The sequence below is a fragment of the Malurus melanocephalus genome, unplaced genomic scaffold, assembly GCF_030028575.1.
Source record: "Malurus melanocephalus ecotype Western Australia unplaced genomic scaffold, MMel_1.1 scaffold_16, whole genome shotgun sequence".
NCBI classification, from domain to species: domain Eukaryota; kingdom Metazoa; phylum Chordata; class Aves; order Passeriformes; family Maluridae; genus Malurus; species Malurus melanocephalus.
In genome coordinates this window covers 1,549,392-1,575,964 of record NW_026623248.1, presented here as the reverse complement: position 1 = coordinate 1,575,964, position 26,573 = coordinate 1,549,392, and the positions used below count along the sequence as shown (strand labels likewise).

At 41.0% G+C, this 26,573-nt stretch overlaps 1 protein-coding gene across 2 annotated transcripts in view; it reads left to right on the top strand.

Annotated features, from left to right (window-relative positions):
- The window catches only part of FAR2 (fatty acyl-CoA reductase 2), a 114,754-nt gene that overhangs the window by 54,518 nt on the left and 33,663 nt on the right, over positions 1-26,573 (top strand). For both annotated transcript variants that reach the window (XM_057385665.1, XM_057385674.1), the window contains exon 2: positions 3,052-3,277. In XM_057385665.1, coding sequence (XP_057241648.1) covers positions 3,089-3,277 — 189 coding nt within the window. In that variant the 5' untranslated portion in view covers positions 3,052-3,088. The remainder of the gene's footprint in view (positions 1-3,051; positions 3,278-26,573) is intronic.

Sequence of the window (26,573 nt, the reverse complement as noted above, 5' to 3'; positions counted from 1 at the left end):
AATTGGAGGGTAAAAAGCCCAAAAGGCATGCATGTAGTTCTCTCTGTTTTGAAGTAGACCTCCAAGGGTCAGGTCAAACAGGCATTACTTGGATCACACCCTTTGACCTCAGAAATCCTCTGGTTCCTTAAAATCTCCATAAATTCTTCGGTATTTTCTTTACAAAGGCCAAGCAAAATCAGTAAAAACTGAGAAAAGTCAGTAACACTCTTAAAAAATTAAAAAACCAAAGATAAAAACTGAAAATATTAAAAAAAAGCAAAATAAAAAAATCAAGACTAAGTTGAAAGGAAAAAAATCTTAGCAACACTGAATATAAACTGGAATCTGCCTGTGAACTTGGAACCTAACGAAATCCTCTTTAAATTTGCTTGACCAGTGGCGATTCAGGCATCTGTCTGAACATACCGAACTGTAGCATTCTGGCTTTTGTGTCATGACCTCAAAAAATGAATTTATTAACCAAATTCACCAAGTTTGTTTCCCGATAATTAGGAAGGCATCGGTTGGGTACAAGATTTTTGTATTTTCTTCTGTAGCTTGCTTAGGAAATAGAGAAGTAAATGTATTGCAGGGAGGCACAAATCTGATCCTGTAACAGGCAAACACCCTCTCACTCTTTGTGGCTTTTTATTATGGACGGACCCTGAGAACTGGATCCAACTGAAATCACTCCTCCTAAATCTAGGCTGCTTCACTTGGACTGCCTTATTATGGAAAATAGAAAGAATGTGATTTTTTTTTCCTTTTAACACTCTCAGGTAAGCCACTAAATCAAGAGTAACAACAGATTGCCTTAAGAAGTTTRGTTTTTTCAGTGGCTGTGTTTGGTACTTCCATTTTCATCATACCAGATTTGATTGGGATATGATGTTGGTTTTTTTGAAATCAAACATTGAAAACGTTCTCTGACTGGATGAGGACAGTTATATATGCATGTAAGCCTTGTCAGAAATATTTAGTGAAATGTGTCTACATGGTTAATTATGGGGACACTTGAAAGTAGTGTGATTTATTTATTTTACTATTCTAGCAGGCATTGAACATCTGGCCAAAACAAATGAATCCGCTTTTGGATGAGTGAAATAGGGGACCCAAATGAAACAACATAATAAATTGATTTCCCCACATGGAAGCTTTTCACAGTTATTTGTGCAGTAGTCTACAACTATAAAGCAAGGCAAAGCAGTAATGCTTTGTGATGCAAGTTGGAAATGCTCTCCACTCCTGAAGTGTGGGAAGATGAGTAATTTCAGGGGTAATCTCCAAGTTTGTGGTGCAGAGTACACTATACATGTGCCATTGTGCAGATATGATCTGAATACAAATTCAAAGCAAGTGTCCAGTGGCTGGAAGTAGTCCTTGTATTTTATCTTTTTGTTTCCTGTTGTTCAGTGGGATTTGTATGGCCTCTGGTGACTATGGACTTCTTTCTCTAATTTTTCTACATTGCAGGGTGTGTRTCATGCCCAATTTCTGAGGTCTTTTATCTTCATCTGACTGARCTACTGCTGTCTTCTGGCCCTACACACCTTTCACATACTTCGAGCTCTGCAAGTTCCTGTCTTCCAATATGAATCTGTTTTTCTGAATCCGAACGAGATGTGAGATTTTGTTATAAATAAGTTAATTATCCAATAGTTAACCCGTGGGTTTAACTTCCCAAGTGGCCAGCTCTTTAAWAAGAACAGGTTTTTAATAGGCCTAGATTCAGCTGCATTCTACTAAGTTATAATCTAGACCACATCTGAAAGTAGGCTAATAACCAAATTCACTGAGCCASAATACCCACAGCTATTAGTTTGTAAAATAGTGTCTCTGAGAAGTTGTTCTGCTTGGCTTGACCCACTTTCTAAACTGAATTCTACACCTGATGATTTGTCAYGGGTAAAGAAATTAGGGGATTTTCATTTGTTTGATGCTAAATACTGTGGTCTCAGGCAGYACTGGGAAAGAATAATAATATTTTGTTAGGCTTGACTCCCTAGTTTGTGTCTCTGAAGCTTCTACTGGAGGAAGAGAAGTTTTTCYGGGAWACTTGAAGATCATCATTCAGGTTCTTGAATAYGTGATTGACAGKGTTCTACTMTTCTTGTTTCTTYCTGTTTCAAATTCAGTAAGCTTCTTTCAAAATATTTATTGGTATTTCTCCTGAACCTTTCCCTTGCAGTCTGTGGATGGCACTTGCTGTGGTCTGCCCCACTTCAAAGATAGTTGTTTTGCTTCCATTAGGCTAATAGGGAAGAGGGGCTTCTCTAAGAGGATTCAGTCCAGCTTGTTTGTCATTTAATCAACTTAAGAGTTTGAATCAGGATGGCTGGGGACATACAGGCCTGAAACCATTGCATCTAATTAAAATACTTAACTGGGACACGTCATGTGGGAGCCTGATCAWGTCAGATGATCTCCAAAGGGGACTTCAGACTACCTAAACTCTCCAGAGGGAGTCTGTCGCACCCACCCTCCTCAGAATGAATTGGGATAAATTCTAGCCATAACAGCTGATAAAGAGTAGTGACCTGCAGGTGGTATTGCAGTTGTGCAGGGCAGTGTCATTTCACTGCATCTTCCATGAAGAGCTTTCCTCATGGTGTTACTCCAAGCCAAGGCAACAGGAAAAGACTGCACACATCCATGAGTGATGGCTGACAAGGAATGCTGTAGGCACAGTAGGATTGAAGTGTAAAACACAGCAGTTTGTGAGGAAATCTCTTTCTTGTTTGTCTTGTGCAGTTAGCTGCAGATCTTCATTSTGCCACTTCACAGTAGCAGATAAACACTGTCCAGAGCTGCAGTGAGCATCTCCTTCTTGGAGCCTTRACAGCACAAGCTGTGTTTGACCTCTGTGTGCAGCTGTGGTGTCACATGGAGGATAAAGCTGAGCTTGATTTTTTTTAAGCTTCACACATTTTTATGGTTTATTGTCACAATAAAGATTTTTTTTAAAAATCGTCTTTAAAGATGCCATTGTCTGAACTAATAGGAGCAGCCATAGGTGACTAAAAAGGTTATCCCAAAAGCCTTTAAAGCTTTATTTCTGCATCTTCTCAGGTACCTGCTGCAGGAAGGGACAGAGCAAGAAAGCACCATGTCTTCAGTCTCAGCTTATTACAATGGAAAGACCRTACTTATCACAGGAGCTACAGGTTTCATGGGCAAAGTGCTGGTGGAGAAACTTCTGCGCTCCAGCCCTGAAGTGAAAGCAGTTTATATTCTTGTCAGGCCAAAGGCTGGRCAGTCAATGCAAGAGAGAGTGGCCAACATGTTGAAATGCAAGGTAAGTTCATATGCTTTGTTCTGGAATCTAATCTGAAAGCCATTTAGCTGGGTGAAGCAAAAAGCTTCTGTGTTACTCAGTTCATGAAGGACAAAATGCCGACTTCTGATGCAACAATTGTGTACTTTTGCTGTGTCTAAGACAACCCAAAGAATTGTGCATGAACAAACCYATATCTGTCTGATTTTGATAGGTGTCACAGCGTTTTACACTGTAATGTAACTTTTTTACTTTCATTTTGCGTGACCTCCAACCATGTGGCTTGATCCTGTGGAGCTTTTAGTTTGCCATCCCAGTGAGGAAATCCAGATCTCTAGTGTCAAGAAGGATGTCAAAGGCGTTTGCTGTATTTAATGTGAAAATTTGTGAGGAGGCACTGACTTGGCCTGAAGCTCTCAAGGTTCTTCAGGTCCTCTGGATATTAAGCCAGTGGTGAGGTTGTGAACTTGCTCAGACTYCTTCAGCTAAAATAAATACCAGAGTTCGAGCTCATGCTTAATGCTAGCGTGAATTTGTACATAGCTAACGTGAAATAAGAGGAAGGGACAGATCCAGCCCTAGCAGGCAAGGAATTATTTGGAATTAATCTGAGAAATGTCAACATATCTTTATAGAGTGTTGGTCTAAAAGTTTGAACAAGTCTTGACTGAAAGAATGCTCCTCCTTCTACAGAAGTTAGAGGTAAAATAGGTCTATAGATGACTTCGAGACAAGTAGGTCTGGCAGTATTTTTCCTTGTAAGGTTTTGTGGCACTAAACTGGAAAAATCTTACGTWTGTCCAAGAAGAGAGTTTGATTGCTTTTGGTGTGTTTTTAACAGAGGACAGATTGTTTTTATATTTAGGGAAATTTGTGAGTGATATARAAGGAAGCAATCCCATTGGTTCCTTTTTGCAAGTCTGTCATAGAATTATTTAAGTTGGAAAAGACCCCCAAGCTTTTGGAGTCCAACCCTTAACCTCACACTGCCAAATCCACCCTCAGCTTTCATCACTGTGGATAATGGTTTTCATCACCAACCGACCAAACCTCAGATGTAATGTGTTTTGCATATGTTTTTTGCTTTTTGTGTTTTAAAATACTGAGGAAATGATAAACCTAGGTATTTATCAAGACTTCTGTAAGCTTTGCATTTATGTATAAATGCTACTGGCTTATCTCTTCAGTTGACCCACAGCTTGGTGGTGTTGTTAGTTCTAGGTGAGGTTCCCTAGCAGCTGTTCTATTGTTGCAGCTCTATTGGGTGTACCCCTTTTTCTTTCTTGCATATGTCAGCAGTTTTAGACATGCCAGCAGCAAACAGGACCTGATAACCTCTCCTTGAACCTTTGGCAGCCTGCTTCAGCGTGTTTCAAATGAACAAAAGGAGCAGGCAGAACTCTTACGTTAGGCTGCTGCAGCCTTGAAAAGGAAAAGTTCTCACAAGTCACCCAGGTCCTCTCAGGGAACAAGGTGTCTTTTTGATGCTGATCCTTTTAAAATTACTCAAAAATTCTTGCTTAAGGAAGAAACCCTTCTCCTCGAAGGTGTTTTCCATGTACAAATGTTGGCAGCCTAGGGGATGGTTTTTTTTCTAGAAATGAAACTGCTAATTCCACTAACTGTTCATTTAATGACAGGTGAGGAGTGCAGGAAACATTATCCTTAATATTTTTGCAGGTCTTTTCCAGCTGATGACAATCTAGAGCCTGGCCTTTGATTATAGTTCTGGTTGGCATCCTCCAGTCTGGGAAATCCCTGAGGTATATAATAAAAATGCAGCAAAAGTTTGTTCCAAATCTTCAGATAACATTCACATTTGAAATTTCTGATCATAATCTCTGATGGGATGTATTGGAGAGGGTACAAGAAAATTCAGAATAAGATCCTTTCTCTTATTTATGTGTTCCTATATAATTTCTAAACTCTGGTGCATAATTTCTCCTTTCCTCCACAAACTTAGSTCAAATTTAGCTGTGACCTAATATTGTCCTCTGGATTTTCTTGTTTTCACATTCAGAAAGGAAGTATTCCAGAAACCAAAGGAAGAGGGAAAAAAACCAGGTTGCCAACTTCTAAATAKTCTAAACAAAGAGATAAAATTAGTATTTGAGAGGAAGTTGAAAGTGGAAAAGTACCTTGATCAGAATTATTTGCTGTTCATAATGCTTAGGTTCTTCTTCTTAGGTAAGGTCCTCTAGGGACTCCTGATTTTCGGTAGAACTTACAAATATTTTGACAGAACTTGCCTAGAAATTTGATCCCTCTTCATTTATCTCTGTAAAATTTGTGTGGCTTTTYCATTGTGTCTACAGGGGTTTAAACACTGAGGTGTCACATTTGTGACCTGTGTTGTTCACAGTGTGTACATGTGAGTATGCTGGAAGATGACTGCAGTGAAATAGAAGAGCAGCTGTGAGTTACAGAAAGGTGATGCAATGTGAGTGGGCAAAATAGYTCAGTCTGTGCTTTTCAGCAGTTGGTTACTTGGAATTTTTCAACTTCTGAATCCAACATGAAAAGTAACATACAAAAAATAGTTTGGGCATAAATCAGAATTCTTTGACTSAGTTCTGTAGCTGAATAGACTTTGAAATGTAATATAATGCTGCTTTCCTCAGGTCTACTAAAATTAGTTTTACATGTAGATGCATTAGTGCATTAATATGCAATTTATAATGAACAGATACTCAATTATCTCAGCATCAAATCCAAAACAAGCATGGTGACTTTGCCTGTTTATGAAAGGAGATGTTCTATWTTCCAGCAGCAAGTCCCTAAGGGAATCAAGCTATTACCCTGTGCTTAATGAAATGCCACGTCTGCCTTGCACAGAGCACAGCTGTTACACAAAAAAAATCCCCAAATTTCAGTATTGGCTGCAGCCTGGATGTGTCCAGAGATGCAGATGATGAGGCAAGGTTTATCAGGGCTGTATAGTTGTTAGTTGATGGGAGGTGCGTGTTTATCAGAGGTAGGGAATTGTTTCCAGGAGCAGGTTTTGCTGTGTCATCCCTCTGTGCACAGAAATGGGCAGGAATGCTTGAAGGGGTTGTCTTGGATTCCCTGGAGAGCAGTTACTGGATTAATTCTGAGTCACTGATCGTAGCTTTCTCGTTGTCCCTGGAAGAGCAGAGCATTTTCCATGCCCTGCATGGGGTGAACCAAGGCTGCTTGCTGCTGCCAGGCTGTTTCTCAGATATATTTGTTCACTGTTCCTAATTAAAAAAGATCAGTCAAAGTGGGGAGTGGAAAAGGCTCTTATTAATTGTCTCTGATAACTCAGAAAGAAAATAGGGAGGCTGTGAGGTTGCTGAAAATGGGGAATTGGATGTGACTGTGAAATGCCGTTGCTTTTTCCTGTTGTCCAACCACAGTAAACCCTTATAGTTACAGTGGATGCTACAGACAGACCTTCTCTTCCCTGCAAAACTTTGTCTGGAGCTGCACATTGGGATGGGCCTGGCCACAGAAAAAAGCAGATCCTCAGTGCTATCAGACACCATTGCCTCTTCAGTACTTCCTCGTGAAGTGTTCTGTGGTAATCAGCAAACACCCAGCAAGGCCCTCTATTAGCCCTGTAAATCTCACCAAATCATTCCAGATTTAACTTCTCCCACCTCCTGTGACCATCTGTGTCTCTGCTCCCTCACTCATCACCATAAAAAAGAAAAGTTCTCCATGCCAATCCAGTCTCACGCCATCTGCAACAGCATCCCTGAAGTCTGCTGGGACTTCAGAAGTGCCTGTACGTGGATCAGGGTTAATGAGGTTTTTAGGTTGATGGAACATGGTAGTGTTAGGTCATAGGTTGGACCTGATCTCCGAGAACTTTTGCAGCCTAATTGATTCTCTGATTCTGTAAGTGCCCCATCCCCAGAAGTGTTCAAGGCCAAGATTGAAATAATGTTTTTTCTATCTCTGTGTTTCAAGAGCAAATGAGTTATGGAATCATAGAGTCATGGTCAGTTATCTTGGAAAAAAACTCTTAAGATCGTGGAGTTCAGCTGTTAATCCACCACTGGTAAGTCCACCACTAAACCATGTCCTTAAGCATCAAATCTTCACATCTTCTAAATACCTCCAGGAATGGTGACTCAACCACTCAGTCAGCCTTTTCCAATCCTTGATAAGCCTTTTGGTGAAGAAATTTTTTCCTGATATACAATCTAAACCTCCCCTTGGAGGGGAGGCACAACTTGMGACCATTTCCTTTCCATTCTATCACTTGTTACCTGGGAGAGGAGACTGACCCCTGCTTTGTTCTAAGCTCCTATCAGAAAGTTGTAGAGAGCAATGTGGTACTCCCCTGAGCCTTCTTTTCTCCAGGCTAAACAATTACAGCCCCGTAAACCACTCGTCCTAAGACTTGTGCTCTAGACACTTCCTGAAAGCATTTCCAACTTTAAGAAGTTGTATCCCTTATTAATGGCTTCTTCTTGTACTCCTGCATTAATCTTTCCCTGAAGTATCAGTCTCTGMTCTCTCAGAGATGCAGTTCTGTGGTGTTGTCAGCATGATTCCTGCTGATCTTGCCTCGTAAAAGCAGAACTTTCAGTCCTGGGAGCTCTAGGAAGGATTATGACCTAATGGTGCGATATGTTGTCTTTTATTAAAACAAGCAATKCTGCTGAAACCCAGACAAGCCTTGGGGATGCCATTTGTCTCCAGGTCACAAGCTCTGCCAGATGGTACAGAATTTGAACCTCAGTTTTATCACTGTCAAGGAGAGGTCACAGTGTAATGCTCCATCTTTGCGAACTGTCTTCAGTCCTTCTGCTCCTGCGGGTATTTACAGTAGTAAAGTCAACTCCTTTAAAATAAACTACAGTTTTCAATTTTCTTCAGCTGTACAAAGGCACGCAATAAATCACAATGGAATTAAGAATGTTTAAATGGCATAAGATTCTAAATGAAAAACAGGAACACAGTGCTATAGAAACTGTAAAAACGAGGTGAATTACTCTGAAATTAGCAAGTCCTTGAAAGCAAAAATGCTGCTCAGTTAATTTCAAGTGTGTTCATCTTCCATTTTGTGAGGAAAAAAAAAAAAAAAAGCTTTGGCATCAAAACATGACACATCAGTTTCCTCATTTCCCACTGGAAAAGGAAACCCAGTGTGAAGCAGGGTGGTCCAGCATCATCCAGGGGCCACCTGCCTGGCAGCAGCAGCTGCCACCTGAGCGGAGTCTTGATCCTTGGAAGGTGTGTGTACAGAAAATTTGCATTATGTGAAGTGTAGAGCAAGATCTTTTTGTGAAGCTCAGCTTTCTCTGTGCTTAATTGCTCTGCTGCAACAGCAAGGAGGTTAATGGTTTCTGTCTTCATGTCTTTCAGCACACATACCCACCACCTGCAGAACAATCTATAAAACTGCCCTTCACTTTTATCTTTATTTTGTGGTTTCATGCAACTTTTCTGTGGCCTGGACTGGAATCACAACAAATAATCAGATTTCAGAGGGGTTTTTTTTTTGGTTGGTTGGTTGGGGTTTTTTTCCCCTTCAAATCACTTTGTGATGTCAAGTAGATCATGATCTAAACAGCAGCACCTCTGGGGGAGAATAGAGCCTCAAATAGAAGTGTTCYAGAAAAGTCCCTATAGGCCACTGTATGTATAGACAAATGCATGTGTTGCTCATGCCATAGAGTTTAAAAAAAAAAAGCTGAAAAGAAAGGAGAATTTTCTTGGTTTCGCATATCTAGTAAGAGACATGCACATGTTAAAATATAATTAGTCTCTGCTAAATCTGTAAAAGGTGTCACGGCTAATATTATGTAGCTCTGAGAACTCTGATGGTCACAGATCTCATTTTATCCAAGGAATGTTATGGACAAGCTTTTTATCCAGCCAATACAGAACTGTGCTCTGCAGCCCAATTATCACATACACATTTGTACACACACAAATGCACACATGTGTAAGGCACTCTCTTTCAAGCTAGCCATTTTTGTTTTATTTAGTGGTGGRTATCCCAAGGGATTTGTGTGTTAGTGAAGATTCTGCAGTGAAGATGCTGCCARCTTGATAAATGACAAAATAAAAGTTCAGCCCTTGGAGCAAAGGAGCAGGCAGTACCTTGAGAATGATGCAATTTAAAAAGCCCTCAGCAATAAGATTTTCTCTTGCTAGTAACAGTGTAGAGATTGCAGTTGGGCTGCATTGGCTGCCATCTGTAAAATGAAATGCATTTTTAGTGCTCYGTAAGCAGTGATATTTTGGGACACTAACAGCCTGTAACTTCACAATATTTTTTCTTTAATGTGCAAGGGTGTCATACAGAAGAAAGAAGCAATCTCATAAGGGAGTTAGCAAACTAAGATTGCAGTTGAGTCACAGCTTTAAAGGATCTTCATAACATTGCTTGAATTTGCACTTGTGCCCACGTACTTCGTGATTTGCAGCCAAGGCCCASTTCCTGCAATCAGTAGAACTTCTCTTGGTACCTTCATTTAGTTTTGGTTGAGTATCTCATGAAGGATAGATTTCAAAGAGGTGATRAGCCCAAATAAGTAGTTTACAACTTGTCCTTTCAATTCTGGGGCATTCTGGTGGATTTTCTTTTTGTTCTGGATAACGATATGTATGAATTTGATGTCCTTACCAGTATTTCCACTTCAGATGATAGTGATTTAAACACGGGCAAAAGTGTTGGGTACAGGGATGAAAATGCAGTTAATCATTCTTCTGTATTTGGGAAACCAATACTGTCTGACTAAAAGCTTTGGAGCATAAGCAAGCTAGACAGTTTCTGGGTTTGGAAGCTTCCAAGCCCAAGAAGTTAATGTATTGTTGGTACTGCTTGACTCTCATCTACCTCTTTTCCCATGTGATTGCATCTAACTTTGACCTTGTTTGTCAAGTTGGAGTTGGAAATAGTATCCTAATGCTAGAATTTTTTCTATTGACTAAAGGGGAGCTTTAGATTCTCTAATCCACAAAGTTTACTTTTATGCCAGTTGGGGATCTCTCCATCCAGAAAAGTTGTGCCTTTCCAAGTCTCMTTGCCAGGAGAAAGCTTTCAGCTTCACCACCACTGCTGTCTGCATGTCCTAAGAGGAAAAAGTTGAGGAAGTAGGAGAGTGTGCATTAAGAGGGATGGTAGGGCTCAGCATGGCATTTTCAAAGAGGATGGGAAAACAACAAAGAACGCTGAAGAGAAAAGCTCTCCTATGCAGACTTGAGAGTTTGCATCAGTAACAGAAATCAGAGCCATTTCCCAGCAGCTTTTGCTGGCAGYAAGGCCACAGAGCAACATCATTAGAGAAGTCCTGTTGGGCATCCTTTGTAAGCCACTGATTTCTCCTGGATGCTGTTTTTGCTCAGGCACACGGGAGAGCTGAGCTTTTAGGCAGCTGCACAGCATGCTTTGTGTTCACARTTTTGCCAAGTGACCCGTTCACCAACAAGGCCTTCAGCAAACATGTTTTTAAACAATGTTTGTCATTTTGCTCTAGCCCGGGACTTGGCTCTTGATGTGTGCAAGTTGGCACAATTCCTTTTTGGGTTGTTGCACTTCAGAACTGCTCTGGACACCGACAGAGCTGCTCRTGTACCACAGCTCATCTGCAGGCGYGGGTTCTCTGCCTGGAATTGGGGCTGAATGAGGACAGCTAACCTCAGACAACCTCTGAGGGCCTGAAAATCGTAGTTAAGACCACAGGCTCTTCTTTTGCTGGGATGGGTTGGCAATGGAGCCATCAGTCAGCGCCTGAAAAACAGAATTGGCTATTTGGTCATTCAACACAATGTAAAGTTAACTCATGTTTTATCCTTTATGGCTGATTTTATTCCATTCTATCCTCAGCTGTTTCTTGCATTTTTTTTTTCTTAAAGGAAGCCTTTCTGTTTTCTTAAATCTTACTCTGGCCTTCCCTACCAGTATTTTTTCTTCTCTGGCAGCAGAYTGTGACTGAATGACCCTAAGACAAATTTTGTCAGAAGACCCTGCAAAGAAATAAAGTTGTTGTGAACAAAACACAGCAGTTTAAGAAGAAATCCTCAATATAGTGGGACAGAATCTTTAAACTTCTGTTTTGACTTCGCAGTCAAAACCTAATTCCTGAATAATACATGGATAAACCAAGTTGTTGAAATACTGGGGAGGTGGGAGGGGGATACTCTGAACCTTTGRGCCTCTGAGAGAGCTCCCATTTGTAACACAGTGGTGCATCCTGACATTCACAATCTAGAGCTTTTAGTCTACTGGGTGTCCCAGAATTGATCCTAAAATCCATCCTCCAAAGGATCACGCAGCTTAAAAGTTTCTGAAGGTCACCTTTGACTGCAGTTCGCTCTGGCAAATCCAACCTGCTGTTTTATTACATTTATCATACTCATAAGAAAACTGCCAAATATATTAGGGAGATTCCTTTAAAAAACGGTGAAGTTCTGACTTGAGTCATTGCGTGCACAAAGCAAAATGTCTGAATTGYGCCAAGGAACCCAAGCCTGGAAATTTGGCTTTGGTAATTTTCTGGGGGTTTGTATTAAGCCTTTTGTTTTTGTTTAAGGGAACTGGAAGTGAGAGTATTATTAGTGTTGGAAAATAATTTTGCTYCTTGAAGCAAAACAGCTCTTCCATTCATAGTTAAATATGAACGATAGTGTGACTGTGAGCAGCAACACMCTGACTGCAACCAAACTCCCAAAATGAGCTGGTCTGACTTTGCAGAGAGAAACCCTATTAATTCTGGGAACAGGGATGATTCATTGCTACGCTCTGGACTGTGGAGGTGGCTGTCCAGAGCCTGCTGTTATGGCCTGACTTGTGCTTGATCTGGAGTTGGCATAGGGAAAGGGTTGCTAGTCTAGCTAATTATTTTTAAAATCAAGGCATGCCTTATGCACTGTATCAAAAGTTACCATTAGACTGATTTTTGACCTTGTATATGTTCAGTTAACTATAAGCTTCCACTTGTTTTCGCTGAAGAAGGTTGGTGTGTCTTCACTGGTGCATCAGTCTTGTGGTGCAGTTTGAGTCTGTTTCATTCTAAATTCAAGGAGGTTTTGTTAAAGTGGGTGCCACTGAAAACAGAATCTTGCCTTGTGTTTACATAGACTGAATTAGGTGAGTTTTGCCAAGTATGTGGCGGCTTTTTTATGGGGGTGATTTAAATGAAAGGGAAGATTTAGAGTGATCTCCTCATACATGAAGCTTTGGGATAGTCTGATTGCGTCATGATTTAAAAGCAGGGACTGACTGTGGAGTGTTGGGTGGGACTTCTGGGCACTGCTCCAGTAGAAAYAGCAAATAATAACAAAAATAAGCACTGACTTGTTGCTTGTTTAAAAACCAAACAAAGCTTTGATACTAACTGTGTGTGTACTTTTGATCTCCATTATTGTGTGTCTTCTTCTCATCACACTTGTCTACTCTGTCTCCTTGTGTTGCCATCTCTTCTTAAAAGTGGGGTTTCATAGCTTAGTTTAGGGACAAAGGTCTCTTAGTTTGGCTTTATGTCTGCAAAGCACTAAAATGTGTTTTTAAGCCTTCAATCTACTGCTGGGTTCAGCAGAACAGGATCTGTCTCCAGTCTGGGCATTATTGGGATTACAGTTGTGTATAATACTACAAGTACTTCATCTGTATAATCAAATTTTTACACTGAACAGTCAGTATCTTCCTTATAGGGAGGGGGAAAGAATGTTTACCCTCAAATGTTTATGCATAGATTTCTGCTTGGGAAGGTTGCTTGCAGAAAGGAAATAACCTATTCAAAAAGCTGTTGTGTTCCTTACTGTGCTGTATCCATGCCTGAAGGCACACTGCCTCCCTGATGGTTGACTCCCCATTGGATGTTGGTACTTACCAAGCTGCTGCCCTTGTTTTGATCTCCAGGAAGTTGACTTGGCAAAACTCTTGTGTGTATATGTGTGTGTGTGTGTGTGTGTGTGTGTGTGTATGTTTTGCAGCAAATTTCTTTGCCATGGGGGTTAAGAGAGCATGAAGAACTATGTATTTAATTGCAGAAGCCTCCAGGATTTCCACGTTCTAGAGGACACTTATGGCTGGAAAAAAGGGCAAATGCTTCACCTGTTGTCAGAAAGGGTGAGAGGGACAATTCAGGCAGCTGCAGACCAGGCAGTTTCACTTCTGTMCCTGAAAAAAAAAARAAAAAATCATGGAGTGCATTTTCTTGACACATTTCTGGGTACACGAAGGAGAAGAAGGTGACTTGAAGGTCAGCATGGATTTGGAAAAGAGAAGGTGATCTAATTGCAGCCTTCCAGTACCTGAAAGGAACCTTTAAGAAAGATGGAGAGTGACTCTCCATTGAAAAGGGCCTGAAGTGACAGGACAAGGGAGAATGGATTTACATTGACAGAGAGTAGGTTTAGACTGAATATTGGGAAGAAATTCTTCCCTCTGAGGGTGGTGAGGCCCTGGCACAGGTTGCCCAGAACAGCTGTGGCTGCCCCATCCCTGTTCTTTAAAACTGTTTCCAACCTAAACCATTCATGATTGTACGATTTACTCTTGGTACTTTTTGCTGGCCTAATCTGGTCCTGTTCTGTCATAAAATGGTTGGATCTGTGGAGGAGGGGAAAGCTGTCGATATCATTTACGGTGAAAATAGCAAAGCTTTCAGCATTGTCCCCATCAGAATGCCAACATGCAGATGAGGATGTTAAAGGTGGGGAAAAGAAACCTGGCTGGACAGTCTGACTGCAAGAGTTTAGTGATTCATGCTTTGCCTGGAGGTCACTTAAAAGTAGAGTTCCTTACRAGTTTATCTGGGAACTTACCCGGTTTAGTTCCTTAAAAAAAAATCTCCAGGCTATAATATATTCTTTGTGCCACACTATCTGCTGATAAGTGGCAGTGCTGGTGTGAGTAATAACTAACTTAGGGAAACAGGATCTGGATCTCTGAGCTCCTGAGTGCTGGTGGCTTTCCTAGTTTTTCTATGCATCCTTTGGCTTTTACTCTCCTGCCGCTGCTGGGCAGTGTTCATTACAAGGAAGTTTCTGTGTTCCAAGGGTCACTCCCTGAACAAACTATAGGGAGGTGAGTTCTTCCAGCTGCCTCAGCACATCCTGGCGGGGTGTTTTAACTCACAGGAATTATTGCACTTGTTGATAGTAAAGCAATTGAGTGGCTGGCAGCATAGGGCTTAAAACAGGCAGTGCCATGAACAGCCCTTAATGTTCATGTTCACAATCCCTGGTCCTCATGGGGRATTTGAGCTACCCAGGGAGCAGGTAAGGAGGACAAAGCCCTTCCAGCGCCTAAAGAGATGCCTATGAGAAAGCTGGAGGAGGACTTGAGAAGATGTGCAATATGTATCAAAACTTCATATTCTTCCTTAAAGACAACTGTTTAAATATCTAGATTAATCAGTTACCCCTTCTGTCAAATAAGTGAAAATTGTTTTCCCTCTTTTAGTGCAGGATGAAGCAGATGTACAGCTTCTATATGCAATGTGTCAAAAGCTCATATGAAACTGCAGTGAGTTCACATTTCAACACATGCTTTAAATAAAAAACCTGCTTAGGCATGTTCCTGGAGAAACGTTTATTTGGTCTGTTTGCAGCAGAAAGCAAGCTGGGAGCTTGTGTCTCATAAGTTCTGATCTTTTTAACCWGAAGACCTCTAAGAGCAGGGTTCATTTTCCCCAGCTAGAATACTGAGCTGTGAAGTCTATTCCCATGCTGTGGGTAGAAGTTCTAACACAGACATAGAATTCCACACAGCACTGTCAGAGATAACCAGAATGTGTTTGAGAGCTCATTCATGTGGTTGCTTGTTCAAATRTGCTCTTGCCAGCTGCTTTCTCTGCCAGCCTTCATGCCCAAGGTTCAGCTCAGCTTTCCGGGTACACTATCTGAGTTACCCAAGGTTCTAAGAACATGGAGGTGGGGCTCATAATTTCTTGAAGTACCACCATCGCTTGACTACTTCCCATATCACATTCCCTCCACATATGTTGTATCAGGAGAGTGATGCCTCTTATTGAGAGGTAAGTCCTAGACCCTGCCTTCTCTGAGATATGCAAGGGTTTCCTCTGTGAAAACAAGGTTCCTATTTTATTGTTTTCAAGGTAGTAGAAAAGCTGAGGTGAGTTTGGGTTTTTTTGGTCCATTTGTTGGTTTATTTGAGGTATTTTTGTGTTTGTTTGGGTTTTGATTTTGTTTTGTTTTCCAGAAAGGGCAGAGAACAGTAAATACATGTCCATGTAAGTATTAATGTCACAACACAGAAATAGCCTGCAGAAAAAGCCTSTATTGTAGGTAAAAATTTGAAGAGGGATGTGTAACATCTCTGGGAGTATCCAGAAAGATAAGAAGGGAAAATACAGACTTGCTCAAAGGACTGAGAGACAAGACTCTCTGCTTCATCTCCCGCATGTTGTCATCATACACATTCCTCAAGGATGGGATTTTCTCTGTGTGGGGCTCTTGCTTTGTCCATTCAYGTTTTGATTTGTGTCTTTCCACCAATTTAAAGTTCTAGTCCTTACCATAGCAGAACAAATGACCATCCTTTCTTAAATCTGTGTAGAATAAATAGAATATTTTAATCACTTGCTAAACAATTGCCAAAACACTGCTTTACAATATYTTCCTATCAAATAAGTGATTCTTTAAATATAATCCATTTAAAGGATTTACACTGAGAAAGGATGCACAGGAAATTAAGACATGGAAGTTCAAAAGGGGGAAATACTCTTGTATGTGAAGGCTTATATGTGCTACAAATACRTTGTGGCACATAGATATTAGTCTTATTCTAATATTTTTAACCCAGTAAACCTGATCCTTTMAAAGATTAATGTCTGCAACAAATACTGAGTACGATTTTGCTTGTTTCTGTTTCATGGTCAGCAGAAATACAAACTGATCAAAGGCAATGGGCTTGTTTTGGTTGTTATGTCCAAAGGACWGCATGACACTGTATACTGCAGCCTGAACAGGAAAGGAATACAGACCAAATCAAGATTACTGCAATTCAGAATTGTTAATGTAGTACCTGTATGATTTTGATGGATTTTTATCAATGGAGAGTCTCTGAGCCTTTAGGGAATGGTAATTAGATTCTTCCCTGTCAGATTTTTTATGTGCACAGTACATTGAGTGAGAGGACAGTAACCATTCTTAGCAGCATGGACATCTTGAGCTTCCACAGGGCATAGAAGCAGTAAATCATTTTGTCATCCTTCCAAAATTCTGCCCTTCAGCCCTTCCTTTTGAAGCTTGGAAGATTATAATTCTTTTTGCCTTTTCCCTATTACTTCTTCCATTTCTTTCTGACAGACAGGATTTGCTGCCTTGGGGCCTAACAACCCATTTCCCCAMTTCCCACTAACCCCAGAAATCTCCAGGGAAGGTTTTGATCAGAACATCACTCAATCTTCAGCAATTCTAGCTGCACCTTTTCCAAGTCAGCTCTGACCCAAATGCAGTGTGAAACTCGGCTGCTCATTTCTGTTTAATGATCTGCAGATCCTTACAGCTATGATTTGCTGGGTCCCGTGTTCACATACCTCCTTCATCTCCCAGAATTGTCCAGTCAYCTGTTCTTCCCATGTTCTTCAGCACCTACAGTCAGCAAATAAATTCTTTGCCATTTTAGCACATCATCTCAGATGCAGAAAGGGGAAAAATCAGAGGTGAATTTGCTGAGATTCAGGACCTAATGACTGCATGTTCCAGTTAAAATGGATCACCACCACATTTGGGTGATGGCCAGCAGTGCTTCCTGATTCTCCTTCCTCACCAACATASACCTCCACAGCTCCCCTTTCCCAGTTTCAGATCCCACCTTTTAAACAGGAAGGAAGAACTGCACTCTTTCTACCAGCAACCTGAGCTTCAGTTGTAGTCCAGGAAAGCTGGAAGAAGTGAGATTACATCTAGGATTTGGGCTGACCAGTGCTTCACAGTTGATAGTYTGATAGATGATAGGATGGTCAGAATAAAAATCACAGAGTCATCATGGAATGGTGTGGGTTGGAAGGRACCTTCCAGCTCATCTCATTCCAGCCTTCTGCCATGCAGGGACACCTTTCACTAGACCAGGTGATCATAAAGGCCATCTCCCTTTAGGAAGCAATGTCCCTTATTCCATACCCCTCTGCATGTATTTTCTCCCTCTCAGCATAATAAAAGCCTCTTATTCCTGAGCGTCTGTCCTTTTCCCAAATGGGATTAACAATTTATTCTCCTTTTYTTGCACAGAGTTTTCTGTGTGGCTCTCCAAGTTCATAGCTGAAGTGCACTGCAGGAATAGTAGCCATGCAGCCCATGGATACCAATCAGAAAAATGTTCTGTGGTTTGRGATTTGTCCAGCTGAGAAGACTTGCCAGCAGAACTTCCTCATATCTTTGTGTCGATATCCTGGGCTAACCCCATGTTTACTTGTGTCTTACTGAAGTGGTTTAGGTGGTATCTGTATCTCCATAATGAGAAGTTGTAGCCATAAAGATACAGATCAGTTATTGAGATGCTTGATGGAGACAATTCTCAGTTTTTACATCAGGCAGCTGATGCGTTTCAAAGGTTATCATTTTACTGGGAGCCTCAAAAGGGAAGGTGTTACCCTCAGATTGTTATCTTATCAAGGAGGAACGTATTTAATGTTTATTGCTGTGAAACATTAACCATGAATAAACAGTGGAGTTTCTTGATGGACGTTTCATCTGCTAAGGTACACTGCAAATACATTCACAGCACTGGATAGAAGGTGTGTCATGCTGAGAACTGAAATGCGTAAAATAAATGAACCTTTGTAATGTTCACTATCAACTAAGTGACTTTTGCTGCAGGCTTTACGAGAAATGACAGCTTTTTATTTCTCCAACAATTTCAGTTTTGATTGATGTCAAACAATTACTGCTCTTGTGCTACCTACGGTGTTTTTTATAATAGTGTAATATYTCCAGGTAGTTTAGTTCAGGAGAGRAAGGTGCACCCTTATGATTGCTCTGGCATTCCTGTTTCAATGGCACGACTGGAAAAGTTTCACCTTTATCCTAGTAATCCAAAACTATGGATGTCTAAAGGGAAAATTCACAGAGTAGGTGTTGCTCTGTGGGAATCCAGGAGGCCATTTCACAAGGGCAGGTTCAGCTTGTAGCAGCATCGCTGTTTACGCTTTCTGCACAAGCAGGGCATGTCTTGCTCCAGTTCTGAGGTTATTAGGCCTGGGTCATCACCCAGTAATTAACAAAAAGCACAGCCTTTAATCTCTGCTCCTGGTTGCCTTAATCATTACTGGATGCATGAGGTGAAGGAATCCTGTAAAGTAGGATGGAAGGACGCTGGAAATGTTATGTGTCTGTTAAACAAAAAAATGCCACAAAAACAATGCACACTTGTATGCCTGTGTTTTATGGCTGAAACAGCTGAGGAGGGAGACTGACTGTTCCATGGGCATAGAGGGAACAGCTCCTAGAARTTTTCTTTAGTGTCTGAAGGATGCTATTAATAGTGTCCTTAAAAAGAGCCACACGAGCCTTTYGCCACTGAAGTGGGTTTGGAACAGGTAGAAGAGCTGCAAAAATACTGCAGTCTGAGCTCGTGTGAATGTCCTGGGAAGAAGGGAGGGGTCCAGTCTCCTTCCATCAGGGAAGAAAAAGGGAGCCACCACAGTTGCACATATTTTTCTCCTGCTAAGGTACAAAGAAAGAGCAAGCAGAAACGTGAGTGATGACAGAAGTTGAAACAGAAACAGTGATGTATCTTTGAGTCTGTATAATGCCATTACACACTACAAGCAAGGCTTCATTTCTGTGTGCATGAAAATATCTAGCTGCCTTCTCTTTCTCTGGAGCAATCACTTKTTTTCGGTGAGAAACAAAGCCAGGAAGGCTCCAGACCAAGGCACCATGCCCAGGTCAGTGCCTGTTTGTGGGGCTGGAGCTGTTTTCTCTCCTGTAGATACACTCCAGTGTGTTTTTGCCTCTTGTCTYCAAAGGGTAGTGACATTGGGAATTGATTTTCTTCAGTCCTTGTTGTTTGTAATGTTTTTTTTTAGAAAATGCAGGTGTTCTAAAGGGTTATTAAATCTCACCTAAGTAACAGCACAGTCAATTAAAAACCTGTGCACATATTCGTAAATCCTTCCTTGTTTCGTTTTTTGTTTTTAGCATATGGTTATGCTCTTGTAAATGGCAATGTGGAAACCCATCTGCTTGTTAGGGATAAACAGAAAAATTGTTGATTAGCAGATGTTTATCAACATTTTGAAGATGTGAATGTATACAAATCTGGATACCTCGTTTTAAATTAATTCAAATAAGTTCATTTCATTTATTCACTTCTTTAATCACTGCTACTGCTTTGTGTCTCTCTTTTGGGGAGGCTGTTTGGGAAATACTGATTATTTTGCATGTGTTAAGAAACCCTTCCCCCTATATTAGATGTATTTTAGTAGGGAAGACCAGATGATAAAAGAAATCAAACTGATGGACTGGGAACAAAGGAAATTCTGGGCTTGACAGTCAACCTGTATCCTCTACCAATAGTAGCTGGAAATGTTTCCTAGGAAACCGAGCTGAAAACCAAATTCTCTCCTGTTAAATTTTCAATTTAACTGAGAAGCCAGTGGTATGTGATATTGACACTCCATGTGTGCCATTGTGTATTTTAAATAGCAAAGCATAAACTGAAGTAGGTGCACATGGGGTATGTTTCTGTGTTCCTGTGAATCTGTTCATTGGTTTTGATTCAAAGGTGAACATTTCTCCAGTGTTAGTAGGAGAAAGCAAATCATTTAGGTAGAAGTCCCAACTTTTACTCAGAAATATATGCTGTAAAATTACTCTTTGTGCTGGATAGAATCAGTTGCAGAAGAACAGCACTGGTATGTAATTTGTCAAAATCAAGTGAAATGTTAGTTTCCCTGGGAAGATCCAGATTTTATAGAATGTGATGGATTCATTATCTGGAATAAGAGCAGGGGATGACTTAGCAACTATTGCAGGACCAAGGAAACATTTATGGTGCTAGAGGCCCAAAGGTTTGGCTAAACTGAAACCTTACTTATGTCTGTGATAAAAATTAACCTCCTGCGGAAGTGGACATGGAAAAACAAGCACCAGCAATCCTGAGGCATCGCTTCCCTGCTGCTGTTTATAGCAGCAATATATATTTAGCCTCATCCAGTTGTGTGTTATCCATCTGTCAGCACAAAATGGACTCTCTGAAAAGCTCTGGAATAGGTGCTTTTGGGATCTGTTTCTGTGTTTTTCATGTACCATTTCAGCACTAATTTGGAATCTTTGCTGCATCAAACGAGAATTGACACAGCTGCCTCTGTGCTCATCTGTGCATTGCAGAGAAGATTGTTTTRATTTTCCACCTTAGTTGCTATCCATCCTTTTTTTCCATTTACCAGTGTCGCCTTTGGTCACAGATCACTCACTCCTTGATCCCTCTCAGATGTYCTCTGAGGACAGTTTTTACTGCTTACCTTTGGTTTAAATGATCTGGATCACCAAATGGCAATTTCTGTGTTACCTATCCATGTTAACTCTGTGGACAAATCAGGATTGCTACCTTTGGGCRGTTTTCCTCCAGATAAATTAGAGCAGATCCTCCTGATTAGAACAGGTCAAAGGCAATTTGTGGTGGGTAGGAAAGGCATGAAGAGCAAAGCAGTTATTTGTATCCCCTTTCTTTGAGCTTGGAGCTGGAAAGACTGATGTTCCCAGCCTGCTTGGAGGCAAGAGGCATTGTTCAGTGAACACCCATGCCATCTTTTCCCAGGGCTGGTACTCCCTGGGRCTGGCATTACTCTGCCTCACCCATGTGCTTCTCCCTTCCTTCTCCTTGGGGCCCTGTGCTCTCCCAGCACACGACTGAAAAGCAATGAATGATGTCAGAGGAGAGCACATGGAACCTACAAAAAGGAATGAGCCTGTTACCCAAATTTTTTACTATTCACCCCAATAAATCTTGCCTTTATTAAACACAATTTCTTATGATCCAGTTACAAAGAGATAATTTTTCCAATCCTAAACATGTTTGGTATTTTTTTTTAAAACATAGGTTAGTTTTTGAGGCAGTTGCAGAATTTTTATTTTAATTTGGTCCTCAAAAGGCAGCTCTCAGGAAAGRAGCACTTGGTTAAGGAAGGCGTATTGCCTCTTAAAGGGCTTTAAAATAGTTAGGTTCTCCTTCCACTTAGGTGACCTTGGGTAAGTCATTTCAAATCTGTGTGCCTGTTTCCTCCTGTGAAAAATTACATGGATCTTCTTTATAAGGAACTCAAGTGATGAAGAAGGCTATGTAATAATTAGGTATTAATGGAATATTTAATAAAAAAAAACTATTTGAAATCTAAAATACATGTCTGGAGACCTTTAGTTACCCTTCTCTCCCTTCTGCCTAATATCTAATCCGGAAGGTTGAAGGACATTTTAATCACTGTCATTCCCTGGTCACTGATACAACTTTGAGACTATCCTCTTTCAGTGTGCTTTCCATGTGCACCCATGGAAGCAGTGAGTTCCTTGGAGTGCAGGTGCTCTCTAGGAAAGCAGTCAGCTTTGTGTGCTTGTCTGCAGATTGTTCAGATACTAATAGATGCTCAAATCCCTGGCATCAGGGGAATCAGCAGAACATGAAACCACAGTGGTGAGAGACATCTGTGCTAAAAATAAAGAAACCCGAAGGAAGATAAGCTCAGWGTCCAGGAAAAGGAGCATTCAGTGGAAGTAATTCAGCACTGAAGAAGGAAAGAGTATTTTACTAAMTAATAGCTGGATTTTAAAAATTAATTATGTATGATGTTTAGTCAATGAAATGAGGCTTGAAGCTGTACTGAATATTTGTATGGCTAAAAATATTATAATATATATAGAAAATAATGTTGTAAATTAAACACTGAAGCCACTCCTTTYCTTCTATAAACCATGACGAGACCTGACTGGGAGGATGTAATTTGCTGAATTATATCTTTCTTTGAAACATTTCTTAYAGCTCTTGTCAGATGGTGGCTCAAATCAAATACATCTTTGCACTGCTCCTACATGGTAGTTCTTGTGCCCCTGGATAATTTCTCTGCCTACACCTGCTTTTGTGCTCCCATCCTCTGACAGGAGCTGCATTTAATTAACTCACCAGTCCTTTTCCCTTATTTTCATTAGTTTTCATTCTGCCAGCAAGGCTAGATGGATTCCAGCTCCAAAGGCACAGCTGAGCCTGTGCACTGGGAAGGTGCCAGGACTTTTGAGCTGCAGCATGGAAAAGAGGAAGTGGCAAGAAATGCCATTTCTGTTCTGAAAAGATTGACGTTTTGTTAAAAGAGATGAGATTTTCTCTGAGGCCAACAGCATACCTCCAGGGAGTTGGTTCAGCAGGTCACTTTAGGGACTGCATGAAAATGTTGTATAGGTGAAATGGAAGAGAAGTGCTGTCTTTAATCTGAAACCTGCAATTCCCTTTCYCAGTCCTTCCCAGGAGTGAGTGTTTCCTGTTGAAGGTAAGGCAATTCCACTGAAGCTTGGCAATTTGGCTTCTTGTTTAAGTGTCAGCTGCCCAGTGTGCTCTTGATCCTGGTTTYGGAATGCCTGGTGCAGGCTGCAGTCCCGCTTCTGCCTGTCTGTCCTGTACTTGGGATGAGGCTTTAACTTCRTTGCTGTTACTTGGGAGATGTCATGGATTTGATGCGAGGTGATACCTTCATAATAGATCTGTTAGCTCGTTCAGTTTAATCTGATTAAACTCTCCCAGACACCTACTTAGGTAAGGTAGATGGGATGAGTCTGAGTCAGAAAGATTAGGAGACTTCAGTGTGATCATGAAAGGGCTGGAGGCAGAGGAAGGAATTTGTGGGGCATCACCCCTAACTCACACATAAAAACACTCTGTAAAATAAGGGCCCAGGCTGTGGAACAGGAAGGACTGCCACAGCATCATCCAGTTGCTCCCTCTTTTCACTTCTTGGACAGCACCTGACCATTTGGTACTGCAGCAAGAGAGTGGGAAGGAAGGGGTAGACAAGTTCACTTACCCTCCAGAGTTGTTCCTTGAATAATGGGTAATGCTCTATAATAATGATGAACAAAATTACRAGTTCTTGTGTTGTCTCCCTGGGGATTCATGTCACCCAGCTTGTTACAGTMGTTTCTTTCTTAATAGAAGAAACTGGTTGTAGGCGTAATTCTGCCTTGGTGTGTGGGAGGGAAATCTTGRGGAACAGATGGTTCTTGGTGAACAGACTCTAGTGACTAAGACCGACTCTCAAAAAAGAATTAATCTATCAAGCTGATTTTCTGATGAGCAGAAATAGGAAAAATAACCATGATATAAACACAAAAAAGAACGATGAAGCATGGCTGCCAGTTGTATGCTTGACAGCGGTATTTCTGGTAAAGAAATTGCTTTTTAATAGCTCTCTAATAGAAGGGATTCTCTAAACGGTYTCTTTTTCAAATACAAATGTATTTATCATTGAGCACAGGAGGGCAGAAAACCAGGCACTCAAAACTCAGAATGAAAAAAAAAAAGAATTCTGCACTAGGAGAAAWTTTGCATCTACACACTCATGTCTGTGTACTTGGAGGTGGAAACCATTAAGAATATATGATGGAAGACCCACCAGTAGGTACAGTTGGAAGGGACAAATTCTTCACTTGAGCTCATTTCAGTCCACTAGTGTTGATAACACACTTAACTCTTAAAGGTCTCAGTTTAATTATTGGCACTGGTAACGACTTCTGTGACCAATGCAGAACAATTTCTGAATGGGTAGATTAAAGTCTCTGCCCATGAAACAGGTTTTCTCCTACAAAAGAAGTACTCAGGATTGTGGACTATTGCTCAGTCATGAGTAATCTCTAAAGAGCTCCTTGTCAGGCATTTGATACGTTGATGTTTCATTTTCAGGGTGTTTAGAGTTAGTGTCTCAATTTTATCAGTGACAACTGAAAATGTTTCAGTGAAGTGGTCCTTTCTTACATGGCAGYTTTTTTCAGAACACCTTTGATTGCTGTGTTGACTGAAATGCCATTTTAGGTCTGTTAGGCCCGGGGTTCAGGGGAGATTATTCAAAGTCCATATCTATACCAGACTTTTCAGTTGAGGGCTGACTGTGGGGTAGTTGGGAATTCCTAACTGAGTGTGTTAACCAGTAGTCCAGGATAATTTGCTGCTGCTACTGAAAATGTAGCAGACATGGCAGGGTTTCACTTGGGTTTAATAGAAGCAGTGCTAAGCAGTTGGAGACTTAATTTTTCTTTCCATTTAGCATTACAGTAAAAATGTCCATTTTTAAATAAATGACTGTATGTGCTCTGAACTATTTTTAGCTACAGCAGCTGATAGTAAACTGCGGGCAAAGGGCTATCCAAAACAAAACATCCTGCATTAATGTTTCAGAATTGGAATCTGTCCTGGTAAAATCGTATCTAAACTGTCAAGGTCTTCTGAGCAACAAGCAAGGAAATGCTGATTTCCATGGTTGCAACCCTAAATGTAAATTAGCATCCGTTTGGAACTGGGCTTTAATCTTGGAGATGATCTCCTGAGCTGACGTTTCTATAGTGTCACATCACTGCTCTTTATACCTCAAAGGACAGAGACAGCTCCAGGATTATCAGTATTGTATATTAGTTGTTATTTCTCTTGTTTCAGAGAGTGATGATCAGATATTATTATATAAACTGAGCCTTTTCGGGAGATGCTTTTAGTCATGTGGGAGGAAAGGAAGCAGCATTTTGGAGAGTCATCTCTTCCAGCGTAAAAGGGAAGGAGATATTCTTGGTTTTGTACATTTCTACTCTTTCTGAATTAGAGAAAATTGAAATGCTCTGAGTTATGAACTGGGCAAATGATGGGGAGATAATAGCTGTGCTATTATCCCTGGAGAGAAGATGCCAAAACTGAATGCCTTTCATCTGAAAGGGGTGAGTTGCCATAAAATGTTCAACATAAGGAAAATTGCATGGACTAGTGTTTTCCTTGTCCTTTACTCATAGTTCTGCTAACCTGGTGAGCTAAAACATTTTTGCTGTAAAAATGAGTCTGAAAGCAGCATATCTCTGAAGTTAGAGGAATCTGTCTGTGAACTATTTGGCCATAACTCGGATACTGCTGGAGAATACAAGACACAGGTTCACCAGTGGGGCACGTGCTGCTTCAGAGCTCATTTTAGCTATAGCACAGCAGCATTTCTTCTTTCCTGTTTGGGCACCTCATAACAGCTTCTTAGGGGACCTCAACTTGTGGGTGAGACAAAGGGTCCCAAAGAGGTGGAAATTCAGTGAYATGGCAACACCAAAAAAAGGTTCTGCAAAAGAAAAGCACAGAGCAAGGTGGAAGACCAGTGGCGCAGTAGTGATGAGTCCCCTCATCACAATTATGATTTCAGTGGCGAAGATTTGTTCATGCTCCCTCAGGCTGACAGGGACGACACCACGGAACAATTCCAGACCCTCTCTTAGATCAAAACCAGTGGGCTTACCATTTCCCTGTACAAGTGTGAGAAGCAGATATATCATGAGCTGAGCACAGAAAATCAGAGAACACCGAGATTARTGTTTTCTCATTCTGTTACAAGTGCTTTGGAATTACGGGTGTCATTTGGTGGGAGGATGGAGACAGAGACAGGCTGGGTGTGAGGCTGAGCATCCATCTGGAGGTGTGTTGAAGGCTGTTTCTGTTGATTGAGAGATAGAGCTGGTCTTTCAAGCTGGTGAGCCAAAGCAGGTGGCCATAGTTTATCTTACAAGCCTGACTCTCCCCTTCAGGATTGAGGCTTGGGACATAACTGAATTAAGAAATTGTGATGATTTTAAATTAAGCAATACACTGCTCAGAGACTGATCAAGCAATTAAATGATAACTAATCTAAAAGCACACACAACTATAAAGCTGCTAATTACCATTATAATTATTACGAATCACATCCAATTGCTGCTGAATTATAGCTCTGTCTTCCTTCCCACTTTATCCTCCCCCCTTTTTCCACTGTTTCACACAAAGTCTTTTCAGATGAAGACATGATGGAAGCTGCTGCAGGTTATCCAATAGGGGTCCTTTCGAGATCACTGTGGTCTTGGATTCATCACCATCTGTAGGTGGTGCCGTGGTTTAGAATGCTGGCTGAAAGCCAAGCACCCACAACACCTGCTCATTCGCTCTCCTCTACCACCACTGGGCAGAGAAGAGCGAAGGAAAAAAAAATTAACAAAAGGGCTCATGAGTTGAGATAAGGAGCAGGGAGGAAATGCTTGACGGACAAAACAGGCACTACTTAAATTATGAACTGAATTTATTGCTAACAAAGTCAGAGGAGGAGAATGAGAAATAAAATACAACCCTCAAAGACTCTGATCTTCTCCCCACTCGCTCCCACTTTCCCACCGA